General features: G+C 41.4%; 1 protein-coding gene across 1 annotated transcript in view; it reads right to left on the reverse strand.

Moving 5' to 3' along the window:
- CUBN (cubilin) overlaps positions 1–21,670 on the reverse strand; it is a 149,024-nt gene that overhangs the window by 126,733 nt on the left and 621 nt on the right. The window contains exons 3-17 of the mRNA XM_049798757.1: positions 21,456–21,548; positions 20,410–20,448; positions 19,510–19,611; positions 18,453–18,556; positions 14,709–14,835; positions 13,098–13,266; positions 12,205–12,336; positions 10,909–11,004; positions 10,230–10,351; positions 7,827–8,013; positions 6,500–6,618; positions 5,210–5,444; positions 3,706–3,887; positions 2,735–2,897; positions 2,348–2,538 (exon numbers count right to left, since the gene is read on the reverse strand). Coding sequence (XP_049654714.1) covers positions 2,348–2,538; positions 2,735–2,897; positions 3,706–3,887; positions 5,210–5,444; positions 6,500–6,618; positions 7,827–8,013; positions 10,230–10,351; positions 10,909–11,004; positions 12,205–12,336; positions 13,098–13,266; positions 14,709–14,835; positions 18,453–18,556; positions 19,510–19,611; positions 20,410–20,448; positions 21,456–21,548 — 2,061 coding nt within the window. The remainder of the gene's footprint in view (positions 1–2,347; positions 2,539–2,734; positions 2,898–3,705; positions 3,888–5,209; positions 5,445–6,499; positions 6,619–7,826; positions 8,014–10,229; positions 10,352–10,908; positions 11,005–12,204; positions 12,337–13,097; positions 13,267–14,708; positions 14,836–18,452; positions 18,557–19,509; positions 19,612–20,409; positions 20,449–21,455; positions 21,549–21,670) is intronic.

Here is a 21,670-nt window from a genome sequence, read left to right on the forward strand (position 1 = left end):
GTTTTATTGTCTCTAGTTTCTTATTGCAGATTCCTGGTCCCAGGCTGTTCCTTCCTCACTAAGAGACTAAACATCCCTCCCTGAGCAAGTGTCTGTGAGCTGTGTCTGGCCCTTGTGGAAACTCTGCAGGTTTCCTGATATCACCAGGGATGGGAATAATCTGCGCCTTTTCAGAGTGATAATTGTCAGAGAGTGACTTTTAAAGTAATTTAAGCATCCAAAAGCTATCTCCCTAGCTGAACTTCATTATAAAACCCAGTGAGACAGTATTTTAGAAAAGCAGTTGTGGAAACTCAGGCCTTGATAAAAGAGCACAGTGCCTTAGTTGTACTGACTGACCCAGTCAGAAAATGTCGGTCCTCTTTCTCTGCTCTGGTCTGAGCCACCGAGTGAGAGGGCAGGAAGAAGAGGACAGAAACACAGGGAAACTGAATGGCTTGTGACTGATCAGCAAACAGCAAGGTAAATGCCTTGCTGAACTAACGCAAACTGATTGCATTCAACAGAAATGGTTTTGTTTCTCTGGCTGCTGTGAATTTAGCTGCTGTTCTGCCAGCAATTAGGCAAGAGGAGTACCAGGCCAAACAAACAAAAGCTGTCTGTTTTCATTAAACACACTTCCCCTCTCATTTCAGAAATTAATTGCACTTCATTCCAACCAAAGTCTCTGAATTAGAGGAGGAGGGAAGGGAATGATGTCAGCACAATAACATCTTTTAAAAACAGATTAACTGCATGGAGCTCACAGGGGCCTATTCCTCGCTTGGTCAAGAAGAGATTAAGCACAAAACCAAATCCCACTGCCGTTTAACTGTGTAGCCAGCAGCGCAGGACCCAGGTCTGCGCTGGGGCCACAGGGCTTGCTCCTAACTGCTTCAGCTGTGGTGGCACCTTTGCTAATCGACTGGGTGACTGTGCCCCGTTTGTTTTACTCCTGTTTACCTCTGTGCAGTACAAGCACACTTTTATACAGCCAGCAGTACCCAGAAGTCATTCTATGTTGGATGAGTTATTTGTGACCATATGGAGAAATACAGGCCAGGTATGACAGCAGATGCCTTGAGACGTCGCGAGTTGGGGTGCAGCGCGGAGGGGCACAGGGACGTGGTGACAGGAGAAGGGGCGCAGGCCACCGACATAAAGAGCTTGTCAGGCCCCAAGGGCACCACTAGGACTCACTGGCCCAGACTGCCTTCCTCTGGGGCCCCCACACCCTGCCCACGGCCCAGGACCCCCCATCAGCCCCCTGGGGCCACCAGTCCCTGCCCCAGCGACTCTGCAGCAGGGCTGGTCTCCAGCTCCCCACAGCCCTGCCCTGCCCAGCCATGGGCTCTGCTGAGCCAGGCCCACCCACAGGCCCACATCCCAGCCTGACCTTGGCCAGTCCCCATCCCTAGGGAGCTGCCTAATTCCTGGGGCTCCCTTGCTCCCTGGGCAGGGCTGTGGGATGGGCCCTGACGGTGAGACCCTGCTCTGACCCTCCAGGGAGCCCCCATGGCCTCCAGGAGCCCCCGGCCTCCACAGCACTGTGCCAAACCTCACCCGTGGTCAGTTAAAGGAATGCACACCTGGAGCTGGACAGAACTGGGTTTAGGGATAACAAAGAAAATGAAGTCGTACCTAGCATACTTAAAAGGCACCATATAGTAGTACATTTGGATGTAACATGAAACTGCAGACTGATGAAGAAAGAGCTAGGGGTAAAAGCACTTTAGCAAACATAAAAATAACCTCAAGTGGATCCTAGATAGCATCAACATTTTTATTGTAGTAGTAGTATTATTACTACATTTTCCATATAGAAGCATTCTAACTGTACTGTTATTTTTCTATAATAATTAGATTTAGACTAATAACAATTCTTGAATTAGCCTTCTAAAATTTCAATTATACTAACAATAAACTCCTGGCTTTACATATGCATATATGTACATATGTATGTCTATATAAACATATATATGGTGTGCTTCCTTTTTGCCCCAGAACAAGATTTTCAGTGTAACACCATGACTCCAGAAAATTCTGCATAGTGGCTGGGGCTTTATTTCCATTTTTCTTACATTTGGCATGCATTTACCAAAAGTCCAAACTCCACCTTAATCACATACAGCTGATTAAGAATTAGTGTTAAGCTAGAGAGATTTTCTTGTTCTCTTATCTTTGCTTCATTCTGAATGTACAGTTCTACTCTTTTAGCCCCTGTGACTTTTGGACCCTAATAAATTGGTATACTTAGTCCTTTGATTAACACTTATTTCTGCAGTGGCCCTTGGGACAGAAATTAAGTGGCATGGTTTTGTACACACATGTAATCAACCTTCCATATCAACTGCTTGAGAGAACTCACCTCAATATAATTTGATGAACAACCAGTGTGACTCTCCAGCTCCATGTGGGTGAAGTTGAGGTATATTTTTTCATCCTCTGGCTGTCTGATAATGTAGATACATTGTCGGTTGTTGATATATGGATTAGGCCAGAAAGGGGACATGATAACCCCTTCACTATCCATGTAATTTCCTCCGCAAGTTGGATCTTCTATAGTAAGAAAAAATATATTAGTTGAGATACAAGTATGGTACATTTTCAGTTTAGGCTGCCTCTGTACAATGGCTGCAAATCAAAGAGGCTTTCTGTATTATTAAATAGCAAGTGTTAATTACATCTATTTGTATGCTGTTGGCTCTATCTTGGGAATGTAACAAACCAGCCTTTAATGTTGAATTTTACTTACCAGGAGATGTTGTATAGAGGATGTGGAAGCCTTTACCAGTAACTAAGTCATCAGAGTGAAAGTGAATCCATGCATATGGACCAGTGGTTTGGAGTGGGGGTGGAGATCCAGTGCTACAGTATTTACCAAGGATGGGATCTTGTGGAAGAAGACCATCTCGAATCTAGACAGAATGATAGATCATTGTTTAGGATTATTAGATGTGTGCCATCTGTGAACACTACCAACACTCTTAAAGTTATCTTGGAGGCCCCAGGAGGTGTTGTAGATGGTGGGTGTAGGGATAGCTCATAGAAAGTTTCCTCCAAACACACAGGAACCAAGAAACAGACCTACCAGGATAGCCGTGATAGTGCTCCTAGGAGAGTCATCAAGGGGTTTGTGAAAGGGAAAGAAAGCATCAGCAGATCTCCCATTAAACTGTTTTCCTGAAATCATGTTCTGCATTGCACAATTTTGGAGAACATGCTATTCCAAACCATTTTCTCATTTCCATGACTGGGTATTTGTGAATTCTGTAACCATTACTTTGCACTTGAGAAAAACCCCTAAGCTCACACATCAAGTCATGGACTGTACTATAATATGAATCTATTCATCTTGGATCCCTTTCCCTAATAGTTTTCCTTAGGCTGATTAATTCTCTGTGGGTTGACATTTGACAAGGAGTTTGGAGAGTGAACTTTGTAAGAAAGTGAAAGCTTCCCAACAGGTATTTGGCATGAATCCCATCCTCTTTAGTTGCAAGACTTCCACTGACTTCAGTGGAGTAGAATATCACCCTCTTTCTGTTATGCTACCTGTATCTGAGTGTGCACTGATGGCTGGAATAAGTAAGTACAAATGGAAATTTCAACCCACTATTTAATTTTCAAACAGTCCCCTTCTGTATGTACAAAAAGTTTTGAAATATCTTGTTTTGCAATAACTTAAGCCATAAAATGTTGTCATAGTTCACGATTAAACTTTACCTCTAAATGGTCGTAACTGCAATTTTCATGGTGTTCTAGGCTTAGTGTGCCAAAAGCAAATGTGATGAGGAGGCCAGGACTGGTTGAGATGGTCCAGAAACAGTCTCTGTTTACAGGATAGTTACCAGGGTATCCTGGAGAGCTTATTGAACCATAAGTACCTGTCAGCTCACCGCCACATTCTAACAGAAAAGAAACATGGAAGGTCAGAAGATGAATTCGCTTGTAGTGTCAAAACTAGGTACCACTTTCGGATCCAGAATAAATTAAAATACAAAGAGCAAGCCAAACAAGCAAACATGTTACTTCTTTAAATTTTACAATTAATTCTGCAATGCAGTTATAAAAGCAGAACTTCAAATACTTCCTGATTTGCACAGTAAAAGAAAGATTCTTTCCCAGTTAGGATGGAAATATCTTTAGAAGAATGATCAAAAGCACTGTATTTTAGATTGGATTTACAAAATCAATCTGGATTTCTGTACTTTGTAAATAGTCTCCATGCACAAGACTGTTTTCACTAAAAAAAAAAAAAAAAAAAAAAAAAGTTAAATACAGGGAAGGCTGTTTTATATAGCTGTAATAAAAAACCCCATCCTTCTCAGCATAACAGTTGGGAGTGGTAAGGTTAACTTGTGTGTTATACCTAAGGAGTAGCTAATTTAGTCACATCTATACATCTCTCCCTCCTTGCTTATTTTTTCTTTTTTTTTTTTCCCAAAAAGATCTGTTTTCACTTTTCATTATCCATATTCGTCAATTAGTAATTATCTATCTAATAATGTTAATTGAAAGAAAAAAACCACACCAAATATCACATTAAAAGCATTTCAGTAAATATTTATGGAAATAAAGAAACCATTTCCGCCTGAATTTTCTATACTTTTTATACTGTATTGTTCTTTCAAGACACAACGCAATGCATCATTTTGTTTCTAGACAATACACAGAACACTGAAGTGAGTTTGACTTTCCACAAGTTGATTTGGGGTTTATCTCTAGAAATGCACTACCAGGCCTCCTGGAAGAATTAAACAAGTGGTGTTACCAAGAATTCAGGCAGAAATGTACAGCAAATCATACCAAAAAGCTCACGGATAATTTAAAATCAAATTCCCAACACTCTATCATGTTTGGAAAGCATGGTTCAACCTCTTTAGCCTCTTGTAAATTGTCATTGGCAAAAAAGGATAGCTTGCCTATTTCAAAGTACTAGATACTTCTGTGGAAAAAAAGAACTAATCAGAAGAATGGCATGTCCAGAAACACATGCTCTTTGGGGGTTTCCTCACAGGAGGTATAAAGCAGCCTTAAAATCCAGCAAAAGTTATTCATGCAGAGGCCCAGAGGTGGAGTTTAAATATTTTAAAATTACATGTATGTCTACATTTCAGCTTCACTCCCTAGTAAAATACTGTCCTACTGCTCCTAACGTTTCCTAATCAAAGGAAATGTCATTCATTTTGCTCCAATGCTAAATCACATGACATTTCACCAAACTTACCAGGATCCCAAGATTCCCACTGAACAGTAAAACCTCCAGCCGTAATGGTGTGGTTTAAGTAGAACCAAAAGTACAGGGAGTTGTGGGAACTGAAAAGCTCTGCAGGAGGTGAGGAGCCACAGTATTTTCCCAGCATATGCATTGACGCTGAAGGCCCGTCATGTATTTGAAGGAAGTCAGAGTTACAGTCATTACTTGTCTCCAGTTGGAAGAATGGGAAAGTAATATGCAGGATCTAACAGGGAGTAGCAAAATAAGAAATGTCTTTTTTTCCATCTGCTGAGACAGTGTTTATGCAGTAACTCTGTATATAATTCAAGCCATGTGAAAGGCTTGAAATACAGCATAAAATACTTTATTCCAGGTTTCCGAGGGCAGTTTTCTCATCAAATAATTAGTATTTCTCATCCTTGTTATGGTTGAAAGTACTGTCATGAGAGCTAAAAAAATGAAATTATCTTTTTTTGCACATATAAAATCAGTGTTTCATAAGACCACTCTAGATACTTAGTGACATACGCAGCTTTATGTATGTTCAGATTCCTCACTGATATGCTTTCAGATAGCTCTGCTGAAGACAGTAGTGGTTCTCAGGCTTAAAGCTGAGTATATGTCACATGCATACACAATCACTAGCATCCACTGGTTTATAACTACTTAATTCATTCCATGAAATGTCAAAAATAGATCAAATATTTAGATCCCAAGAAAGAAGTCCCATGCTAAAGTGTGAAGTAACATATTCTGTAGTTGTTATTTATAACACAAGTGGAATTGTTAGCTGCAGATCAGAATCAGAATACACATTTGAATGTGATGTTTAAAAACTGATCCTTAAAAAAAGTTCAAATGCTGTTATTCCACAAAGTCATTGACAATATGAACTCCACATTCTACCTTTCTGAGCTCAGATATCAGAAACATGAAATTGCTCTGTGGTCGCTTAGCTCACAAACCAACTGTGGAGCCTATCAGAGCAGAGCTTTTCTCGTGCAGCTATTCAGAGATCACATGCTAAAATAGGCACCTTCTCTAGCTGGTGGCAGGTGAATAAATTCTAACCCTCAGCTGCATAGGAAAAACCTTGAAAATGTAACCCAGGCAAATTCTTAGGCTAAGCAGCCTGAAGGCTTGTGAGGATCTGAAACTTACTCTTTTTGAAAAACTATTTATTCTGAGAGGATTGGGTCACAATATTGGAATATGTGGCATGAAGGTGCCACACGTTTGCTCTGATGAGCTGAGGGGTCCTGCAGAGTGAGGGTTTCTTTAACCTGATCTCTATTTTACCTTGTTGGGAGTAGTTTGAATAACCCAAGCGCAGCTGACCCCACTGTTGTACCGCTGGCTGTTTGGGCTGTTAGGGTAACTGAACGTCCCCCTTAGGCCTGAGAGATATCCTCCACAAGCTGCAGAAAGAGAGAGAAAATTAAACAGATTAACTTGTGCTATCACTATACAGGTTTAAACAAAACCTAACTTTCTAGCACAGCTTTGGCTTTCGAAACATTTAAAACAAGGGTGAAAAATACTCCTATAAAAGACTCTACAAAATTTCCTCTAAAATGGAATGACATCACAAAAAAATGAGAAAAATTACTCCCTGAGAGAAAAGTAGTTCCTGGAAAAAGAACAAAGATTTTCAGCTGGAATGTGTGGATACTTCCAAAAGTTGTTGATTCTGTCTCAGGAACATGTCCATAAACTAGTTTGTTTCCAGAAGGCTACCTCCAGATTGAATCTGTAAATTTTTCACCTACAATGAAATAACATTTTGAAGCTAACATGACGTAAAATTTTCATTCGCAGTAGTGGTGCATCATAGAAGTTATCCTTCAGATGTTTTATTGTCCCATTTATTCTTTTTGGTCAGATTTCTGGGCCTGATAATACCTCTCATGATACACCGTGGTCTCTTCTCTCACTGAGCCATTCAATGAATGGGGGCTGTGAACTGGGAATCCCAAATAGTAACAGAAAAATATGTGCTTTATGCACCCAAAATACAATGCACATATAGCTACAGTGTACAACAAGCAGCTGTAGTTTAACATTGAACTGATGCTAAGGAAATATTCAATTCTCAGCAAACTGAAATGAAGTATTTTGTTTCAAGGAGTAGTAAAAAAAATATAATTTTGTTTGATATCTAAAATATCTCACCATTACTCATTCAGATTCAGAATTATCACACCATAAAATGTATCATTTTTCCCATTGCAACAAATGCAATAATATGCACAAAAGGAAACACTAATACATTCCCTTGTAAATCTGCTTTCCTTATATCAGATCCTCTTTCCCAACCAGCTTACCAGACCACTTTCTCAGGAACAGAAATCTGATTTTAGGATGTCTGGTGTCTAGTCAAGGCCAGTAGGCCTGCAGATCAACTTCATTGTTACTCTCCTATTGCTAAACAAAGCAGCTATAAACAAAACTCATGGAAAACTCTGACTTCAAGGGACTTTGGATTGGGACCTGTAATCCACCAAGAAGACAGCTTGTTTTTTCAAACATAACTTGGTTCTTACTCACATATTAATCATATACACCAAGCATCTACTTGCTGAAGCCTGGTGGCCCATTTCTGTGGAGGAGGAGGTCCTGGCCATACCTTGCTGGGCAGTCTGGCACTGTGGTCCTGTCCAGGTGCTGGTGCACTCACAGGAGTAACTGTTGACCCCATCGGTGCAGCTCCCCCCATTCTGGCATGGGTTGCTAATGCACTCGTCAATGTTCTCCGTACAGTTAGGGCCTGTCCAGCCCGCATTACACAGGCAGAAATATCCAGAGATTGTTGCCTACAGGTATAAGCAAATGCAATAAACTCAATGAGCATGGATCATCTAAAGGAATCAATATAGTTGGCAGAAAGACTGATATTTACACTGATATTTTATATGGAGATACCAGAGCAAAGAAATAAAACTGTTGGAACTTAATGGCCTTAATGGTCACTGGTGAATACCAAAATAAACCTAAAGCCTAATCAGATTATCTAGCTCTTTGCCTTTTCTATTAAGTTATTTCTTTGCAGGGCTCTTTCAAATTACTTTCTAAAAAGTCAAAATCTGTATTCATTTAGCCATTCAGAAAACTGTTTGCTTGGCTTTGAAATGATCACCCTAGATACAAGTCAATCACATTATCTAAAATTTATAAATAGAAAGTCAAGATAATAGTGGTTTATAAATAATTTCTGTCAAGCCAGTTCACTGGAAAGTCTGCACTGCAGTTATGTGGGCTGTTAACTTTCATTTTCACCCTGAGGGATGTTAAATGGGAGCAATTTTATTGCCTTCTCTGCATTATTCCTTATTCTGTATGTCCCTTTTCCATTTCTTTTGTCTCAGCCTTTACTACTTCTCCTTATAATCAAGTCTTCCCATACCTCTAACTGTTTTAATTTCATATGTCCTCCTTCCTTATATTTCTTGTTTTATAAACACAATTTTTACAGCTAAAGCAGAACATGGTATTCCAAGGTGTATGCTAAAAATCCCCTCTTTGATGACATACAATCAACGTGCTATATTCTCTATTTCCTTTTGGATTCTCTGTCCATGTCCTCTGTGTTCTGAACAGAGATTTTAAGTAAGATGGAAGAGGATTTTGATGTGTATTTAAGGCTCCGAATGCTGCTTTAGAAGGCAAAAAGGTTTTTTTCTGATATGCATTGCCTGATATTTAATTAACATTACATTACATCTGTCATTATGCTGGCCAAATATAGCTTTTGTTCCTCTATTTTATTAGATGCTTCTGTAGTCCTATTACTGAAGTATCTGACTGTGTTATTATCTTTATGTAGTAGTTTGTAACCATGATTTGCTATAGTTGTATGTTAGGAAATATTTAGGGGAAGATGTCATATCTTTGAATAGACTGACTAAAATAAATAGTTTCTAAATAGTCAGAAAAAGTAGATTAGATCTGGGCACAAAAGGCCCTTTAAATATCTGAGTGAAAAGACAATAGGTACCTACAGAAGAGAGAGAGCAAGAAATGCTGGTAAGGGGTGGAGTGGAGGTGAGGGGATTGTCTCCTTTCACACAGAAAATGGGAAAAGGGAAAGGTAACATATCATAGAATCACAGAAACATTTGGGTTGGAAAAGACCCTTAAGATCATTGAATCCAACCATTAAACTAACACTACCAACTCCATACTGTACGTCCCATTTTCCTCCTGCCTCCTAGGATCATCAAAAGGAGGATATCTGCAGACCAATGTGGAAAAATGGGATCAGACCCCACTGGAACAACAAATTTGCTATTTGTGAACATTTCTCCAAAAACATCCTCCACAACAGAATTATTGAAATCCCCAGGTCTGCAGCGTAAACTTCCCTGAGCACAGCACACCTCAATGAGGAAGCCAAAAGACCTTCATAGGGTCCAGGTGGACAAACTAAATGGTCGCTGTGCATGAGAATGTATTCACACCACCAATCAGTAAAGGTCCAAAACACTCAGCTACTAGCAGGAGTACTACCAATTCCCATGAAGCACCTTTTCCATATCCATATAAACAGCCCGAGACTCCAGGGGAGCTCTCACAAGGTCAGCCTAGGAACACATAACTAACTATACTGGATATTAGCAGTCTGAAGGTCAGAAGAGGTACTGGTGTACTGGTTTTGTTATCATGGGTGATTCCTCTGTGACCCAAGGTGGTAAATTACTTCCCTCTCCCACCAGGGACAGCCATTCATCAGTTCTCCCCCCCCCCCCCACCACCACCAGCATCCCATTGCTAGCCTGGGGTACCAGCTACAAACTCTTAGGTTATTAGTGCCAAGATTGCTGCCTCTACTTCAAACATAAAGAAATGGCTTGTGTGCCCTGAAACTCTCTTTGTTTTCCCCAGGTATATCCATTGATCTCCCACTCCCCGGTGACCTTGCCTCATTACCTTTAGTATGTCTGCACTTAGCTTTCAGTCTCACCAGTCTCCCTGTTGTTACTGGTTATAACTACATAACATTGTCACTAACTGTGAGGAGCCTAGCACTTACCAAGCACTGCCCATTTGCACAAGGGTTTTGCAGCTGACAGATATCACTGAAAGGAGAGCACCCATTCGGACCATATCCACTTCCAGTGTACCCAGATGTGCAGGAACAAAATACCATTGGCCCTTGGGAGATGAGACAAGATACAGAAAGTAATTCGGTCCTTGTTACAATGACAATACCAATGAAAGTAAAGGTTCTTCACATTTTGAAGCAGAGCCTTTATATAATTCTAACTTATTTGATCTTTTGACACCTTCCCTGGACAGTGTCCAGTTTGACCGTGGAAAGATCCCTGGTATTGCTTTGCTATGGGTACCTGAGAGTCCAAGGTCACCTTTGTGGGAAGCGGTGGGAGTAGCTGAAGTGTATTTATGGAAAGGAGAAGAACAGTAAAAGCAGCTGAAATTGGAAAACCGCATCAAAGAGAAATGGTGAAGAACTCCACATTTTTATGGTGAAATCTGCTCTTTGGTGAAGCCTAAATCTATTTCTGTCAGTGTTTGTGGAAAGGCCTGCTGGCTTTACCTAACCTGCCTGTAAACTTCTTTGGGTGAGGCAAAACTGACTGTGGAGAAGGGGCTGCAATCTAAATATGTGGCTATAAAGTGGACTCAGCCTAACCAAACCGTCCTTGAGATTCACACTGGTATTACTTACAGTCCTTAAGAGAGCATCATACCTGGAGCTGAGGTGCAAGTAGCCAAAGGATGGCACCCTCCATTATTTATTGAGCAGATATCAACCTGGGTACATGTTTGCCCATCTCCCTCATAACCTGTTCAGAGGTAAATTTCAGTTAATCTGCAACAAACTACATTCTCTGAGAACTGACAACAAAACAATCATCTAGTGAGAAAAAGACTAATTTATGGTGTAAAATCATAGTCTTCTGCAGTTTAAAAAAAAAAGGTTGAGATTGCCGCTGAAGTAAAACCTGGCATATTCGTTGTAGTTCCTACATTGCAGGGATAGATTCTGATTGTAACTAAACCCTCCCGTGATTTTTAGAAAAAGGGTATATTAGTGCTAGCCAAGTATAGGTGAGGTCAGTGAGGCCATAGAAGCTCAGCGCTCTCAGCCACCATGTGCTGCCCTCCCTACGTGTCTGCACCCAGCCAGCCCTGACCACCTCCAGGCTTCCCGCTGCACGCCAGAGCTGCCCTTGGGTCTCAAACGCAACATCCAGCTCCTCTCAGGAGGCTCAGCAGGACCAAAGCACTGCAGCACGAGTCTGCGTGGCCAGAGCTGAGGTCCACTGCACCACATCAAAACTTGTCTGAGGCTACGTTTCCAGCATGGTGATAGGCCTTCATCGCTCAGTAACTGAGAGCCTTCACTACCTGCAGTCTATTGCCACTTAAATAGCTATTGAAAGGTCAATTAGAAACACTTTTTCCTGCTAGTATTTCTCATATTGATAGCATGCATTTCATAAAGCATTTTAAATCATAAACCACAAATTATAAAGAAGTAAGTCACAACTTCCACTGCTCGACCTGTACTGCAATGGAAACACTGCCGCCTTAGACAACATTCAGAGCGTGACAATTATCAAGGCTTTTTAAGACAGACAATACAGCTGATTTATGGCACACAGGATACTCTTTCAATTAATACAGACAATGAAATTACTATCATAATTACGCAATCCTTGTTTCCCATTAATAATCTTATAAAGGAAGTACTTCGTCAAATCAAGGCTCTAATACTAAAAAGGGGTACCTAGTACAAGAGAAACAATTCAGAGGATCATCATTAGAGACATACTCTACAAAAAGCTCATTAATAGCTGAAGCAGTTTGAATGTACTTGGACTTTGCAATCTGTATTACAGTATTGCTTTGTGTATATGATACTTCTTTATAAAAAAACAATCTTCAGCTTCTTAAGCCTACCATAGAACAGGCTCAAATGTGTTGAATCTTCATCTTTTAAGCATTTCCATAGTTTTATCAAAAAAACCCCAACATTTTACCTGGTGGACAGAGCCCACAGTGGAAGGATCCCATTGTGTTGACACATTGAACCATCGGCGCTGTTGAGCAGCCTCCGTTATTACTTTCACATTCATCAATGTCTTGGCAACTGTGGCCATTTCCTTGCCAGCCTAAAAAGAAGCACAGGAAAGACATTAAAATAGAAAATGCCCGGCCTTTTCACTTTCTTCTTTGAACAGATCTTTTCATAGAGCAGAAAAATATGACTTTTGAATTTTACTTCATTAACACAAGAGAAGACCTGTCCCTCTCATAACTGATGAAAATTAATACTAGTCTGCAAAATAGGTTATAAACACAACAGGGTGGAGACATGTGTGCAAGAATGTTTTATTTTAACTGTATTCTGGATATTCCAGAATCAAACACTCTTTAACCTACAGAGGAGGCAGTCCTGGTCTAGTGCACACATGTATAATTTGCAGCAAAGCTTTATCATAACTCTGATTAAATACTTCAAAATCTCCTCCTATACACACCCAACTCAGGAAGAGGAATCATAGGTTATATGGCTTGAGGAGACAATTAGATTTTTATATTGCCTTGGGGCAGTGAGCATAAGTATATGAAAGTACCTCGGACCTATTACATGAACGTAAAAGGACATGATGGACATGAAGGTACTGATGGACATGAGGGTACATCAGAACTGTTTAGATGCTCAGTTTAGGATGGTATAAATCATGAGTTAGCCTTCACTGCCTGTGTTACCTAGATGAGACATAACCTGTAGGTATTTATTCTCTAGAATACAGACCAAAGCATTTCATGGAATTACTCTCATCTGGATCCTGTGCCTGTGTTCATGACATGCAGGCAGTACTACCTACTGCCACCCCCTCCCACCTGAGACCATGAAAGGACATGATACCTGTGGGGCAGGGACCACATGAGTAGGAGCCTGGTGTGTTGTGGCACTGCACAAGGGGATTCTGTGAACACGGATGATTAGGAAGGTTGCATTCATCTATATCAGCACTGCAGACAGGGCTGCCAGGAGGGGACATCCAGCCAGTGTCACAGATACAGCGGTACTTGGGCTGCCACAGCAAATATCACATTACATATTTAAGACAGTGAGAACAGTCAAGAAAAGGGCAGGAGGAGTTCATTGTATAAAACGTCTTTTAAACTATGGCAAGAAAGATTTCAGAGCATTACATGGTTTGCACATTCTGTTTCATAAGTTGCTTTGGTAGTTTTCTCAGTCTATTTCTTCCTCTGCATTTACCTATTTAGATTATGGAAGCAACAAGAGGTGCATTCATTATGTTCATAAAAGAAACCTGTAATTTACCCCAAAGCTCCCAGAGAAAATGAACAGCAATTATGAGCTGTACGTAAACATAATTAGAAGTCATCAACTTGCTTTGTAACCAGGGTAAACAGATCAGTGTAAGCAACCTGAAATCAGCTTGGGTCTTTTCTTTTAAGCAAACTGTTCAGTAATCTGTGCAATGTGCAGCACTGACGTTAAATTGCAAATATATGTTTTCTTTAAGGAAAACAGTTTTCTCTCTAGTAAACTTTACTAATGGCCAGATTTCAGCATTTAACTAGCTTTGGTCCAATTAAAGCTAATGGGAGCTTCATTGTTGACTGTCACAGGAGCAGACACTGTTAAGCCAACACTGAACCCTTTTGAAAAGCTTTCTCCACAAAAAAAAAAAAGGGCAGAAAACAAGTGATGAGTTGTGAAAATTTTTATAAATTGAGAAAATAAGTTAATTTATAGCATAGCACAAAGAATATGTGGTGTATCTGGAACGGTCCATGGGTGTATAGAAGTGTTAAGGAGCACAGGCCTGGCAGGGTAGTTTTGGAGGGCTGCTCTGAGTAGGAAGAGCCAAAGCTGGCATGTTCCATATGTCCCTTTGGAGTGAACATCCTGTACCCAAATTTCCTCCCAAAGAGAATGAGCTGGCTTGCTCCAGAAGGCTCTTCAACTGTACGTTAGCAATGTATCCAGCACAGACACTTGGAGAGCATCTGGAGTCAGAGACTGAGTCCAGCTAACCGTGAGGAGCACCAAAGACAAGGAGCAGCCACCCTAGTCGCTACGCAGCCCTGGTGGGTCCCAGGCCACTGACAACAATGTTCCACATGTATGCCTTTTCCCAGGAAAAACAAGATTCATGATGTTTGTACTTCTAAATCTTTTAAGTAATAAAATATGCTAGCAACTTGGAAGACCCCAAATAAGTAAGAATATTATGCTTCTAATATGACTTTGACTTATTTAAAGAATATTCCCAAGCTCCTTATGGATGTAGTAGATCTGATACTGTGACAAGGACCTCTAACAAGACCCAAGGCATTTTCAATTCTTTCTGCTGTGCTTGGGACAACAGAGGGGTTATGTTGTACAGTGGCATTTCTTGCTATTTTTCAGCAGCAGTGTGTGCTACAGTTTCGTGGTGCCCAGCATTTTGTTGCTTATTTATGCTGTGCTGTATAGCGAGACTTAAACGTTGTTCCTCACCTTATTGGGCTGATCTCTGTCTGCATCTATACAGATGCCATGTCCACAGAGTGTCTCAGATCCTCCCTGGCAGTCATCAAACTTCAAGGCACAGTAAGGCCCATAGGTTTCTGGAGTACAGGAGCAGCTAATGGTGAAAGCAGACAGAAAAATCAAAATGTTGCCTTTACACAGCACTTAAAGATCGTATATTGACATAGTAAGGGATCATTCCCATTCTTTTAAATATGTAGTGTTCCTTATGAGATCCATCTATTTAGCTATACTGACAATCCCATTAACAATCATGCGCAGACACAAGGCTCCTGTTCAGCAGGCTCAAAAATCATGTGGGACTTGTGCATATCCATGACTGTCTGACCCTATGGGAGAATCCACAGCCTTCTGTTTCATTTGTAAGTGCAAATCCAGACAAAAAGAAACGTCTAACATGAGACTTAGCAGAGTATGTGTCTGGAAATCCCCACTTAAGTCAGAGAGCACCTAAACCTTGTGTTTCAGTTTCTGAGCCTCATATGATGCTAAAACCCTACCTCTAGCAATATGCAGAAATGCCATGTCTGGCCTGTACCAGGGAGCAGGGTAACTTCACACCCACACTTCAACACGCAGCAGCTGCTGTCTCCGCAGCAGCCCAGCTTTCAGGTGAGTGTGGTGGGCAGGAGGAGGCATTTGGGGCTAATGGGGTGGGAAGAACAAAGTAGTGGGCTGAAGGGAAGCATTCTATAGAGAGGATCTGCCTTACAGGCTGCTAGCTGCATCGTGTTGTTATTTATAGGGCACACCTTAGTCACAGTACTGTACATACATGGTGGAACTGAGATTCAGAACTTCTAAGCCATCGGATAACATTTCCCTTTTCTCTGACCGTTTCTTTCCACATGGACCAAATCTGAGGCTGTGAAATACAACTGAAAGGGACCTAAACCTACAGAAAGTCTCCTATCAGTTCATTAGCTTTTTATTAAAATGACAGTGAGACATTTATTTGGATGCAAGTTATATGCTGTGATGTCTGCTCCTCACAGAGAAATATGGCAGGTACACCCCCCTGTTGAATCGCTTTTAAGCTGGCTAATGAAAACTACTCTGTAAGAACATTTATCGGCAGAATTTGAATCAGGGTTTTCCAGTGCAGCTGACCTGGACCTTGGAGCAATTTATTAATAAGCTGCTACTGTCCCTGCCAGGGTGTCACATGCTCAGTTGAAATAGCAGTTTGATAAGCCAATTGCAGGTAACTAAATGCTGCACCCAGGACAAGAAGCCTGGATGAACTTAGGCTTAAAAAAAACCCACAATAGCTTAATGCTTAACTGCAGTCTGCAGTACTGTAAGACAGCATGTTCGTTATTGTAAGAGGGCAGATAGACCAACACCATCTCACCAATGCAGTAGCTCAACCTGGACAAGCATGGAGGCAACAGGTCAGGGAAGCAGATCACCTTTGTATGTTCAAAGTACATTCAGAGCTTCATGTTCAACTCCAAAGGACACAGCAAAGCAATCTGACCAGCCTCAAAGGAGGGCAACAACCATACTCTCCTGTCTAGTCTGTCAAAGATTAATCTGCTACCCATCTGAAGTTGCTTAGAGAACAGCTTCAAGAAATAGGTCATGCTGCAAGGATCTTCAGCCAAATTGCGATGCACTGCTGCTCGGCACTGCCCTGGTTCTCTCCAATCGCTGACGGCACATCATCATGAGGCCCCTGTTATTTTGGTTCTGACGCAAAAGTCTGATAGACCTGGGGACTCTCACAGCCTTTCATCCAACTAATGCAATGTCCCATTAAGGTGTCAATCAAGGAAGGCGTTTCCTGAACACCCGCTCTTTTTCCTCATATTTTAGTGCTTTCCTGAATTACAGCCTGAAACATGCAGGTAAAGAATCTGAAGGGAGTGAAGACTGCATTATGCTCCATTTCACGGTACCTGATCCAGTACTCCCTTTACCTGGTGTTATCACTGGGGGCTATGGAAGGTTAAATATAACCATTTTCTTTACCCACAGTCCACATTGGTGTATATAACTACACCAGAACAGGAGTGGGGTGACCTGCGTTGCTGGGCCCCAGAAACACTAGTAGCAATGCTGTCACAGTTGTTGAAAAGACCCGTGTCATGCTCTACCTGGGGATGGATTTAGCATCTGGGGAGTACTCAGAAGACAGACAGTATGTGAAGGGAGACTGTGAAGACAGTACAATGGGCTTGGGGAAAGGCCTCAATAATCCTTCCATAATCCTGAGGGCATAATGCAAAATCAGTAATATTAAGATCTGGGTGACTTAAGAAAAGGTCTTAGTTCATTTCAGGAAGCACTGATTCAGCAAATACCAAGGAGGGCAAGAATTACATTGGGGAACACACTTACAGGAATCATGACTGTACTAACACAATGACAACACTTGGAAGAAAGGCAGAGGGTTTGTTCTCTCAAACCTTAATTTAGTCATACACCTGCACACCATATCTCTGAGCACAGTAAGAAACAACAAATAAAGGAAGGCTGCTTTTTGTGTCATTTCCTTGAATGTCTGTGTTGGGGACAGCTGCAGGCAAGCTAGAAACATCCTTTAAAATCAAAGAAAAGCTGACAGGAAGAATCACATACAGTGACACCTCAGCAGGCTCTGTGTTAATGCTGAAGCGTGAGGAGCACTACAGGAGAACTTCCCTTGTGTGAGCTTCTTCCAAGAACTGACAAAGCACCATAAGGCAGTGTTACACCAAGGAAATATTTGTGGGGGCTAAGATTTTCATGCTGAAGCAAGAGACAAAATGCTTTGCAGAAAGCTGTGCCATGTTCTGCAGCCTGCTTGTTCCCATTGCACAGGGATAGCTTTGTATTGTATCTGAAAGTTATTTATTTACCAGATTGTTTGACATTTTGGAAAATAAGACACAGAATGTTCAGGCTGGCTTGCCCTGTAAACAAGAGCATGTTTCCTAAGGAGCTGGTCACAGCCAGAGGAGGATATGCTCCAGGGACCTCATCTCGATGGGGCCCGCACACAGGCAGCCCAGGCACCCTCCTGGCCAGCCGGCTGCAAACAGTATTTCTACTCCCTTTCTGCTTGGCAGCACTGTGCATTGTTTGCTCTGCTGCAGTCTCAGCAGTGCCTGTATTTCTGGAGGGGTTGAAGGCATTTCTCAGAGTTATGTGGTGTGCTGGAATGCCAGTGATCAAGGGTGCCCATGTATTCAGGACGTTTCCAACAACTCAAAGCCTTCGCTGGGCCAAAGCTGTCCACCTCCATCTCTTCACTCTCTTTGGTCTCAAGGGGTAGGCGATAATGGAGGGGTGATAACGTGGCTGTGCTAGGTGGGCACGTTGGCGAGTGCTGGTTACAGACCAGCATGTCACACCTCACTGCCCCATCTACATCCCACGGTGCAGTGAGTTTCCATTAAATCATCTGCACCTACAACAGAAGACTGGGTCACTGGAGCCAGTCTCCTATTTGCAGCCTTCTTCCCCAGCATGGCTGTGCGGCAAATCTGGTTCTTGCTGCTCTTCTTGTGTCAAAACAGGCAACAGCTTCAGAGGGCCCTCTGTGTCAGCAGTGGGCTCGGTGTACAGTGTATTAAGGATTTTATATTCTCCCAGACTGCAAGGGATTATAGCGCATAGGTACTAAACAGACTTATTCTTAGAACTTGCGCTGTAGGTGTGATACGGAGTACAAAAATAGCAGCACATTTTACATAGGATTTTTTGTATCTAGTTTTGAAAAGTTACCTGTAGCTGCCTGGTTTGTTCTCACAAGTGGCTCCATTCTGGCAGAGTAACCCTGTTCCAGCATAAATCTGGCATTCATTAACATCCTCTGAACACAGGAGGCCCTAAGATGAAATGGAAAACCAGTTTATTTTCCAAATAGCTGAGAAATGAAGCAAACCATGGAGCCAATGTTTAATATAGTTTCCAAAGATATACAAACCATGGGCCGCTATCAACACAGCTTCCCTTATGAAACATTATAACAAAACTCTGGTTTTCAGCTGTGTTTCTGTGACCCTGGTTATCAGTCTGATGGGGGAATAAAATATTTCAGATGTCTGTAGAAAGCATATGGACAGCACAGTACTGTCACCCCCCAACCCCCCCCCCCCCCACTTTCCAACTTGCTAGCAAAAAGCTCAGAAAACTTTCTTTCAAACTGTTTCTGTCAGGAGATGCTGTTTTATTAGACTGAAAGCACAGCAATTTTGAACCAAATCTTGCTGGGACAACTTTCAAGTTGAAAGCCTTCGAGAAGAAGATGGAGCTTTTACATCTGTAGTGCATGTAACAGCACCATTAAAACCTTTGCCAGTAAAGTGTTTGGATTTTAAAAACTCAGAATGGGATTGATTACTTATACCCCAATTTGCCTTATTCGTTTGAGCTTAAATAAATAACCTTCCCTTCTCCCATTCTCTCTCTATCCTTGCGTAAGATCAACAGCAAGGCATACAGTTCAGTTCACTGCTCAGCAAAAACCAAAGACTAATTCTCTGCTGTGGGAACTGCCAAGCAGCATTGACTTCATGGGCCATCGCCTGCGTATAACAGTGCAAAGTCTGGCCCAATGGTTTGGGCTTCATTTTTTTTTGGTATATATTGATACTGTTGAGAAGCAAATGTGTTGCACTTTAAACAAATGATGAGTGTTATACTGCTGCTTTGCTGTTCAGTATATCTTATTCTGTCCTGAGCAAGTTTAAAATGCTACACTTCATCGCAATTATACTAAGCCAGGTGTATCCTTACAGTTAAAATACCTGCTCCGTATTCAAGGAGGCTAAAGACTCACCTGCCAGTTGCTGGGACAGAGGCAAAAGAAACCATCCAGCAAGTTTACACAAGTCCCTGAGTTCTCACAGGGGTTACTACTGCAGGCTTTCCTCTGGATAGCCTGAAACCCAGGAAAAGAGCAGAAAATGAGGTTCCTGCTTATGTGGTGTTCCATTAGCATTTATTTTCAAGACAAAACTTTTGTTTCCCTTCCCCCCTCCCCCCCCCCCCCCCCATTCTTTCTTGGGTGCACACACACACACACTTCTTTTTCAGCAAGGTTGATTTGTAAAGAATTTGAGCTGTTTCGCTTATCCCTGTACAAATTAATGACTAATATGATTGGTCTAACACAGGGTGGTCAGCTGCAAGCACTAGGATGAGAAAAGCCCTGTAAGAAGTAAATATTAATAGGGAAGGTTCTTTGGTAGCAGGCTGTGCGTCTAGATGAGGGTTTATCTTGTCTTCTCAATTCCATGGGTGACTCATCTGACAATTGCTTTTACTGGCAGCTGTAGCTGTGGCTTGTCGCAAGCTCGGTGGAGAAGCAGGTGACAGCTGAAAATTAGCTATTTCCAGTACAATACAAAATCCAGTTTGAATTCTTCAGTCTTTGTCTTGACAGATCAGTGAAGGAAGAGTTTACTTCTCTTTGGTATCTAGTTGTTGTTCTTCAATCTACAACTGTTTTTCCTTGAAGGAATGCAGGCTCCTACACAGTTTATATTTTGTAAGAAGGTGTTTCACCTCCTTCACAAATCTTGGCACTTTTTTTACCTCCTGTTACCAAAAAAAATTTCTCCTGGATAATGCATGAGAGGAAAGAAATCATTCAGCTATTTAATCAGTGTAATCTCACTTTATCTATTTAGGCTGGGTTTTTATTTTTTGATCTTTAGTTTGCTTCCCATTTACTCACCTGCTCTAAGCTTTGAAGTCTGTTGTCAAGACTTACGATCTGCAAGAAAAAAATGCAAATTACGTTATGCTTGGTATGAGAGTGACCACAGAGGTACATGCCAGATGCTGGTGGGCTAACAAAATATTTTCTTTTGAGAAAAGAGGATAGCTGGTATGTGAAACCAGGTGACAATCGGGTTCAAATCAGGACCCATTCCCTGGGATTTTGGTGTTCTAGGCTGTTCAGAAAATGACAGCTCAAATGTGTCCCTGTTTGGGTCCAAAAAGCAAGACTCAGTCTTGTGAAGATGTATGCGGGTGCGCAACATTGAGAATGTGAATATTCCAGCAGGACTGTTCAGGTGCTCTTGTGCATGTGAAGGACGGACGCCTGAGAGAGTACACCAAAAGCCAAGAAAAGCTTCACTACATTTCAGTGGGTTGTAACCAGAAACAGCAAGCTGAAACTGAATCAGGGAATATGATGGATACATATTAGCACAATTTCCCAAAGGGAGGTGTCTTAGGCTGTAAAATATTTTCCTATAAGGAACTTGTGGCAACACTGTTACAAAGGACACTTAAACCATGTTAGGCAAAGGTTTCAAAATCTTCAGTTGGAGAAAAATCTTCAGTAGCAGGGAAGAGAGAAAACTACTACATAGGTCTTTTCTTTCCACTGCAAACCCCTATAGCCCATTTCACCTACGGAATGGAATGTCTGCATAACACCTATAGAACATATAGGGTCCATTTTCTGAATTTAGTGGGATTTCATTTCCATAAATATTAGAGGATATAGTCCGTAGAGATGTTGACAGTGAACAAAAGAAGAATCCTGGAACTGGAAATTATGGAATTTACAGGATATTTCCATTGTCTCCAGAGTTACTGCATAAGTATCTCAACATTAAACATAGACTCTGGTCTGATGTTAAACAGGGACTCTACTCCAGTTCCTTGAATTGGAGTCCAGAAGTACTAAAATGAATCAAGCAACAATGTTAATCTGAGGAATGGAAAACTGGGAATGCTGGAGGAGGGTACCATAAGGGTATGGCTCACCTTGGAAGTCAGCAGGGCAACCTGCTGGGACACATTCTGAGAGGCACCACTGGCTTTTTTAAGTTCTTTAATCTCTGTGTTACTTTCTCTCACCTAAATTTAAACAAAAGATAATGTGAAACAAGTTCTGCTTTTTCAAAAGCTTAGGAAAGTTTCGTTCTTGCTTAACTTTACTGTTATAAAGTCCACTTAAATACAGAGAGCTCTGTTACATA

The sequence above is a fragment of the Accipiter gentilis genome, chromosome 4, assembly GCF_929443795.1.
Source record: "Accipiter gentilis chromosome 4, bAccGen1.1, whole genome shotgun sequence".
Taxonomy (NCBI): Eukaryota; Metazoa; Chordata; class Aves; order Accipitriformes; family Accipitridae; genus Astur; species Astur gentilis.